At 33.9% G+C, this 9,491-nt stretch overlaps 1 protein-coding gene across 2 annotated transcripts in view; it reads right to left on the bottom strand.

The window, feature by feature from the left end:
• Nucleotides 1-2,457: 2,457 nt before the first annotated feature.
• The window catches only part of LOC128986036 (forkhead box protein N3), a 37,856-nt gene continuing 30,822 nt past the window's right edge, over nucleotides 2,458-9,491 (bottom strand). For both annotated transcript variants that reach the window (XM_054406121.1, XM_054406120.1), the window contains exons 7-10: nucleotides 8,614-8,780; nucleotides 8,026-8,111; nucleotides 7,150-7,289; nucleotides 2,458-6,864 (exon numbers count right to left, since the gene is read on the bottom strand). In XM_054406121.1, the coding sequence (XP_054262096.1) occupies nucleotides 6,591-6,864; nucleotides 7,150-7,289; nucleotides 8,026-8,111; nucleotides 8,614-8,780 (667 nt within the window). In that variant the 3' untranslated portion in view covers nucleotides 2,458-6,590. The remainder of the gene's footprint in view (nucleotides 6,865-7,149; nucleotides 7,290-8,025; nucleotides 8,112-8,613; nucleotides 8,781-9,491) is intronic.

Genomic DNA, 9,491 nt, shown 5'->3' with positions numbered 1-9,491 from the left:
TCTTATAATTTATTTAGTCCTTTTGTTTGAATCGCAATATCCCTACACAGTACACTTTCAAAAACACCTCAGATTCTACAATCTTTTTTTTGATATTTTGGTAAACATTAAAGCCTGTGTAACTAATATCAAAAGTTTTCTTTTTAGTGGTTTGTATCAAATTGATTAGTCATCATTTCAATACTAATAATCATCATAATTTTAATACTAATACGTTGGAGTACCTAGAGAGGATGCACTCTTGAGTTTTGATGTGTTCAAGCTAATGAGTTTACTTATATGAGTTCAATACTATTAAAGCCCTAGTAATCCACATATTTTATATCCAGATATTGTCTTGGCCCTGTGAGGTGCAAAGTTTTGTATAAGTTGATGATTGAAAAGATTGGTACATTCAAAATTATTTATTTTACAAGATATAATAGATTGATATAAAAGTGAGCAACTATTGTTGATATCTAAACTGAACACAAATTATCAACATTTGACAGATATTTTGATTTAACTTATTGCCAACATAGAATATTGTAATTATAGGCTATAACATGTGGTTGAGACACACTATAGATCTTTGTCACGGTGGAAGGATAAAACATAGGTGTGATACTCCCGTCATAGGATGACATCACCCAGGCCCAGATTGCAAACAGAAAATACCTAATTGTAACTGTCATATAAGTATATATTTGTTTTGTTTTTGTAATGTTTTCTAAATAGTGAAATGGCGTTTGCAATCTAGGTGACGTCAGCATGACAGGAATATCACACCTATGTTTTATTCTTCCAAAATGGATCTATGCACTATAGGATCTTGGTCCGATTTTTTTAGTTACAAAATTTCTTTTAAAAAAGAGGGAAAATAAATAAATTAATATCGTCATGATCTATATATTTAATATAATAAGGGTTTTTGGTGTTACATCCCTATTCCAGCCATCCTACTAAACAGATTTTGACGATTGAAGTGTCACTTTAAAGCCTATGATCTAGCACACCTGTGGATGGTAATAAAACGTAAACGTTATTTAGGGCTTCACCCCCCCCCCCCCCTAGAGTTTACCTTCAATGATCCACTGATGCTGTTTTGACCAACAGCTATGTAGTTAGTAATGTAAATTATTTTAAGTTAGTTTTAAATAGGACAAGATCCGTCCAGATAACCGAGGTTAATGATGGTAATGGTAATATAATGGGATAAATATTTATTGTAATGTAATACAACAGCTGATACTGCAGTTGAATGATAAACTACAGTCAGATTATAAACATGTGACAAAACGTTTCCTATCACTCAAAGCACGGGTCACACTAGGCTGCTCGGCTGGCACCTGGTGATCAGCGGCTGGCACCAGCACCACTAAGCAGCGGCTTTTGTACGGGCCACACTAGGCTGCTCGCCTGGCACCTGGTGATCAGCGGCTGGCATCAGCACCACCAAGCAGCAGCTTTTGTACGGGTCACACTAGGCTGCTTTTCAGCCACTGGTGATCAGTGTCCGTGGGACCTCGTAACAAATACTTAAGTGATCATTGAGGATATGTGTGAGAAAGAACAGCTGTGAGGTTTTGCAACAACTCACTGTAAGCTGCTTCTTTGACGTTCCTACTACTTTGAAGAAACGTCCCACAAGCACGCTTAGTTTTAGAAGAGATATAAGAAATCAGTAACCTGCGTCCATGACCACTTAAGCTCAGCCATTTCTACGCTACTGTACAAATCACTACTTTTAATTGCCTAGTTTAAAGCTCAATTCTTGTCGCCATTTGTCCTCATAAACCAGTCTTAATCTAATATTGAGGGTATGTTTGAAAGAAAAAGAACTTAATTTAATTATACTTAGCCGCAAAAAGAGAGTGTACCAGGCCTTGGATACAAAAAAAGGAACAGTTAGATTCAGTAGGGTTCTTCAAGCCCGTTGCATATATTAAAAGATGAATCAGAAACATACAAAATGAAAATAGTTTTATGAATGTTCATCATTACGAACGAAAATACATTACAGGAATTGCTAGAATGAGTTAAACATCTAATTGAAAAAAAATTGAGACAGGTGCTTTTGTGTAAAACCAAGTTGAAAATTATCTTTGGTCGCCGCTGGCACACTTGTAGAGGTGGTCAGACTATGCTGCTGGCTGGCATCAGCGAGTGCAAGTGATCACGTGACCTTTAGTCGTCGCTGCCTCACTACCAAAAGTTGAACATGTCCGACTTCGCCAGCCGCTGAGAAATGCTCGCCGGCTGGCGGGGTCAGATTATAAACACTAGCAATAAGTAAAATGTAAGTTAGAGGAGATGATTTCTATTTTATTTACATAAAGTTGTATCATTGCTGATTAACTTTATTTTGTTGAAACTAATTCTAATGACTTGGATTAGTTTTCACTTGGTATATTTAGTTAGTCAACTTAAATTTTAAAAATCTGATATTGGTTTAACAGGATAAATTAAAACACTTGATCAAATGTAATATTTATATTTATTATAATATATATACTAAGAGAAACAAACAAGTCTTATTTATGATAGTTACATAATAATTATTGCTTTTCTTTATAATTTCATCACTAATTCTGTCGACAACGGGGTTACTATGCTCGTAGAAGCTGTCAAAATTAATTTAGAATTATTTACACCAGTTGAACACATATTTAGAATACTAACGCCAAGCATGGCATTTTACAAGTTAAAACAATTCTAAAACTACCTTCTATTGGGCGTCAGAGGCTAAAAAAATCAACTTTTTGGGACAACCCACACTTAATTTTTGGAAGACTTAGCTTTATAGAAGAATAGCGTACTTTGTTTATTACATAAAAGGATACAATACTTGTATCGGCAATTGACAATAGGAGAATTTAGAACTTCCAATACTTGAAAAAACAATTTAGTGCACAAGTGACAAAACTGTGACAGCTTATAAAAGCTAAAGAACTTATTAAATACAGAATTAGTTAAGGTATTGTAAAGCAACAAGTAAACCTAAACATTACCAGGCATGCAATTACCACACTTTGAGGATAATATAGAACAAGTTTGTAGTAAAATAAATAAATAAATAAAATTATAATACAACCAGAAGAGGTTCAAATTAAGATAACAGTCAGCTAGAAAATGAGCATTCAACAACCAGTAAATAAACCGTAGATACAATTAAAATAAAGTGCTTCAGCAGTAGTGTATATAATTTACAAAAATAACATTTTCTTACAATTAACACCTTATACCTAAGGATTCAACTAAAGTGATTGCGATGATTCGTAAATCATACGAAATAATCCTAACGAAAGTAGAAAATAAATAACAACACTTTTTTGAAAGCAAAACATAACTTTTCATGATCAAGCAAGTGTTAATTAGGCCTAAACCTGAAAAAAAAGCTTAAAAATAAACACCCATAAAAATGTTAGCAGATTTCAATCTTAGCACTAGTTCACAGGTTTCTGTAAAAGAACGGAACTAACTCAATCGATGTCTGGTAACTAGTAACTCTAAGTACTTAACCAGAATAACAACTATCTACAGTAACAGACAAAGTAAAGCATTTGTACAAAATATTTTGATTGAAGTTAACCCATTAAAACTCTTAGTTTTTAGTTAAGAAACACAGAGAAAACAAAATACCTGAATCAAAAACAGTAGAAATTACATGATAAAACCTGGAAACAATTTTTCAGATAATAAACCTTTTATGAAAAGAAACCCATGAGTAATGTGATTATTTCACAACCAAACCAAAAACCTACATACAAAATAAAACCTAACAACGACAAAAAACAAAAACGCTACAGCGTTGTAACCGCAAAGCGTACTTTACCGCTAAGTTCGTAAGTTATAGTCTTTTCAAGACGTGAACGTTGTACAAATTAAAGTTTCAACAATATATACACGGTTCTATACATTTTTACAGTTCCAAGGGTGTTTGAGTTTGGCATCTGGGCAGGAAGACTGGACAGAGAATGGGAGGAGACGAGGATTATGTATACGTTTGATATCAAACTCGCTAAGAAAAGATTGTCAAGATTATCTAGATTCTCGCTACATACAAAAACACATATTTCATTACACATATTTGTCAAAAGAACGGCACTACTTCTACTTTATCGATTCATAACAGGCTAGGTTCAGCTAATTAAGGCTATTCCGATTACGATGTTATACAGGGTATGTCACTACGAGTATCGTTATCTACAGTGATAAACCCTAATTACAATAGATACTAAATTAGTTTAGGTGTTTCTTTGTATGTTTTTATTGCTCGAGTTAACCGAAATAAAAGATAACCGTATTTGGCTTATAGTAAAAACAGTTGACACTCACAATTTCAAATCTGTATCAATGTTGTTTAATTTAGAGCTATTCATTTTCAAACAATTGAGGATTTAAAAAAGTTACGTTGGCCAATTCTACTACCAAATCTATGACTAGATTGACTTCAGGTGAAATTTCTTGGCTTTACTTTTACTGTTTATGAATAAATCAAGAGTTAAGAAAGATAAGCATTTTAACTTGTATAATCTCATATAGTATTGTCAAATAAGTTATTGAACACAGAGGTAGAATACCAAAAATGTTGAAAGAACAGGTTTGAAACTATGAATATCAACCGTACTAATCCTGTAATTCAGATAACTTCACATGACCATTTATATTTGGTAGTAACAAGAGAGTTATTACCTAAACATGACAGTGAAAAGAAATCCTCAACAAAGTCAACACTGCTTTTTAACATTTACCTTCAATGTTTATTGTGGTGTTGGTTGTCAAGTGAGAATTAAAATATATTTCACAGTCTTATAACTAATTACTTTAAGACAAGTTCAAAAAAATATTAAAATCAATTAGTTAATCTCTAAAATTAAACTGTCTCTGATAAAACCAAATAAAAAAATACTTAATTAACTTTTCTCTTCCTTAGCTAATATACCATGAATACAATCCTCTCCTCTATCAGTTCTATTACGAATAATTGGATAAATATACTTTGGTCCAATAAAATTATGAACTCAAAACAGTCACAAGGTGTTAACAATAACAACATACATTCAATAAAACTTTTAATGTACAACAACGCTTTGTAAATAATGATTGGTGCAGGCAAACGAATGATAAAACTAACATTTATTTCAACAATTTGGCACAAGGTTTGCAACTTTCAATTGCAATATAGGAAGAAATTAATTAGATACTTTAAATGGGCAATCAGTGTTTGAGCTAAACTCTGAAGCAGAAGTTTTGATATCTAATTAACTATGAAGGAAGCAATATTATGTTGGGTATACTAAAACACCTGCTCGATGATCTTATTACATTAATATTTTGTTTTACAATACTAAAGTACTAAAAGAGTAAATCTTGCTTTAGGTCTCTTTTGACTTTTCCCATTCCCAGCTAATACAACATTTTTCATCTGTTCAATCAACACATAAATTGTGTGTCATATTTTTGAAATACAAGTTGAATTCAGTGACAACATATTCCACCCCACAGATTATTTTCTACATAAGTAGTAGAATATCTGGCAATAAGACTACCAAAATATGTGATATTTACTAATTACAAAAATATGTATATTTTGAACATAGATTGAAATGTTAATAGAATGTCTATTAATACAATTGTGGCTACACACCTAAAACTCTGTTAGTTAAAATAAAAATGAAGAACAGTTCCAAACCAAACACTCGACTATGCTAAAATTTTAAATTAAGACTTTAAGATTTTTAGCACTAAAAGAACCTTCTTCAGCACAGGTATATCCCAAATTTTGCTTACCAGTATCATATATTTATCTATCAGAAATTTCTAAAGTTTAAACAGAATTTCACATAAAAATATGTGATTCCCGATTAAGAAATCAATCATAGAAATATTTTCTTGGAATGCCAATCCAACCCAAAACCAAAGCGACATAAAAACCAATGACTCCATATAAACACAAATCATTATTGCTATAGGCTTTTGGTATAAAAATACACAGCACTTGATGTGTAATTTCACACTGCATAGTAAGACACGAAGATTGCTGATCATTTCTTTTACCTCCAAAATGTCATTATCTCGAGTGATAAATGCTATCAAGAGTTGATGCAATTGGTAAGAGAAATCTTAGCTAATCATTAAGTTTGCATAGTGAAATATTTTAAGAGAAATGTACATATTGCGTACATTTTAAAGCCAGCAGAGTGTAGTGTTAAAAATATATCTAAAGCTAAAACATACTGTTTATTCTATTTGATTCTTATTGTGATATTGTCCATGAAAAGCATTTACCACTCGATACAACAACAGATCAATGACTTCCTAAACATAGGTAAAAGTAAGTCCACAAATAAATACAGGCTGCATATAATTAGATCCTATTGGAGAAGCGCAGTAAATAAGTCAGGCGGAAGCTCATTCTATTGGTCACAATGAGACCCGATACCTACGCTATCAGCTACCTTTGTACTACGGTCATCAGAGTAGAACATTCCGAACAAACCGTGTTAACTCGATATATCACTCTCTAATTGGTCTATAAAACTGTTTGAGTCTCTTCCTAAAATTAACTCTATACTAGGGAGACTACCCGACTGGAATGACTGGTAATTCTACCTCTTCAATTTTTGTTTAGCGGAAGCCGAGAGTGATTTTCTCCTCATCTTGGCGGGTGGTCGGTACTGTTCCGCATTTATAACATTATTGTTCTCCGTCTTCCAGCGAGGAGAAGGTTTGCGCAGCAGCCGAGGCAGTTGACGCTTGAGTGGTGTTGCTCCACAACCTTGTGTATTGATGCCGGCCAGGTTCAACAGAGCATCTGCGCCTTCTGCGATCTTCCTCTGTTCCTCCATGTCCTCTTCGGCTTTCACTGGGACTGTGTTCCAACTGAAAAAGCAAAGTTGCAAACGTAAAAACCTTGAACAGGTTAACGTTATTAACGTTAACGCGTTACTTGACGCCTGGGTTAATTGACAGATGGAAGATCAAATTGGATTGAATCATTGAATGTGAAATATATTTTAGAAACCAACAATTGAAGTACCAGGAATTTCCCCAGAGGCTAGGATTAAGCAGGATAAAGCTGTAAAAAAGGCATTTTCTAAATCAAAAGTATCCAGGATCAAACTGTCATATAAATATATTTTCCAGGAGATCAGGGATATGACTTACCTAGAGTCAGAGTCGGAGCCCTCCTGGAAGGCCTCGTCAGGAGAGGTAGGTTCACTCTTGACCATGGTGGAGGGGTTGGTAGCCGAGGGCTCAGCACTACTGTAGGTGTGGTCCTCACTGGGTGACGAGGTGATCAGCATCTAGCACATCACACACACCATTGTAGCAAAACACAGAGGGAAACATAAAATAGCAACTAGCAATTCAGTAGAACATCGATAGTTAGTCACTATGTGGACTAAGAGGGTGTATATTGGACGTTTACACACAGGGAGCATTTAAAACACGAGATAAAGCAAAAAAACTTTATGAATAGTTTGACAAAAATAAAGAAACTTGGCAACTTAAATCTCTACTGTACATTCTTGGGCTTCTTATTGTACAAAATACATTCAACTGCTCTTCACTTTGGATGTTTAAAAAAATGTAAATTATTGGGATGGTTAAAGTATTGAGTTTTTGCGTGCACCAAAACAATAAAAGGGATTTATTTAGTTTTTGACCTCTGCGAACCCGTAACAGGCCACTGCCGACATATCACGTCATCATGGGTCATGTCGAACTATCAAAGTTCTACTGTAACTGTACCTTGATTTACATGGTTGATATCTGATACACTTCATCAGATATTTAATGGATTCATTCATTTCTTTTGACCTCTTAAAGTCATGTCTATCAGTTTCATTTGTTAAGGTTAACAAACTTGTGATTGTTCAAAGGGAGTGTACCAATGTTGATTTCATGACCACCAACAGCCGAGAAAGAAAAATCTAATATTGATCCAAAAGTGTAAATTCCATACTATAGATAAAATATCTCCAAGAGTAATTAAGCATTCATTTAAGTTAGCACAAGTTCAGTTATTTCAAGTGTTACCTCAGTTTTTATCTCATTTTTGCTTTTTCTCTTGGCCCCTCGAGCATTTTGAACCATCTGTGCACCTAATCTTCGATGATATTCATCTGAAATCACATTTCACATCTCAATATACAATAGGATCGTTTTAATTTTAAATAAGTCATTATACACATTACTTGATATATCTCATTTTCAATAATGATCAGTCAGGGCCAGAGTGTTAGTATCGAATACTAGTTAAAACTACCAACAAAAATCTAATTACGTAAAGGAATGTAATTGAAGTCCAAAATTCCAGGACTTCAGACATTTAGTTTGTAAGAAGTTGTTTTAATGAAAATAACACGGAAAACAACAAATATACATAAAACTAACATTTAATAGTTTACCAGACACTTATTACAAACTATCCAGTGGATGTCGTAACCTTTGCTAGATAAAAATGTAACAACACTCTTTTCGTACTGTGTAAATAAGTGCATAAAGTAAAGCTGTGGAAAATGGATAGACAACTGACCATTGGTTGATTTTATAATGACTAAGATTAGCAAATTAAAAAAAAGGTACATAAAGAAGACAGGAACTAAACAATGGTGTGCCTCTTACCTCGTCGCAAAGGTCCATGTTTGAGTTCTAACATGGCTGCTGCAGCATCAACATCGTCCAGAGGACCTGAGCCTTCCACAGCTGCCAACCTTCGAGCCAGATACGGGAACAAAGACGGATCAGGCAGCCTCCCACCACTGTATGACTTGCCTGACGGACTCTTAGGGCTGCAATCGACATTTAAGTTATGTCACTATCTCTACTCAGATATTTTTGTCACCTAAATGGGAGTTCATAGTGGCACGTGAAATACACAAACTTTCCACTACACACAAAAAATTAATACTTCACTGACGCTGCTGACAGCATTTCTAACCAAGGATTTTGAGTTGGGAAGAAAATTTTCTTCCTTTCCAAACATAGTTTTTTGACACTAACACATCTTTGGCGTTCAAATAAACTTGCATCAATGGAGAAATTACTGCCATCTTAACATAGTACTGCGGACATTTCCCATATCAATTAGTAAAATCCATGTTTTCATGACGTTTCTGTATCTGGAATCTGACCCCGTCCTTAATTTAAAACATTACAAGAAAAGTAGACCTCAGATGAGATCAGATACCAGATTTAGAAACGTTTAAAATCATTATTTATGACTAATTGTGATGGAAAATGTTTGCAATTATTTATTAGGCATATAAACTAAAACTCACTATCATCACCCAAGATGAACTTCAATCAAAGGACCAAGGTGTTGTTTGAGAATAGTTTATGACTAAAGAGTCATTACTGATAAAACTATTGTGCGTACTTAAAATGTTGATGAGAGCATTTAAGCCTACTACTAACTAAATCCCTCACTACATTGTTTAAATTCAAGAGAGGTCAACTAATAGGCCTACCTCTTGTAAAAAATCTTTAATCAGCTGTGAGAC

The sequence above is a fragment of the Macrosteles quadrilineatus genome, unplaced genomic scaffold (assembly GCF_028750875.1).
Source record: "Macrosteles quadrilineatus isolate MER2022 unplaced genomic scaffold, UCM_ALF_1.0 Scaffold_2__2_contigs__length_208266976, whole genome shotgun sequence".
In the NCBI taxonomy this organism is placed as follows: domain Eukaryota; kingdom Metazoa; phylum Arthropoda; class Insecta; order Hemiptera; family Cicadellidae; genus Macrosteles; species Macrosteles quadrilineatus.
The sequence above is the reverse complement of the archived record's forward strand: the minus strand, read 5'-3'. Positions and strand labels throughout refer to the sequence as shown.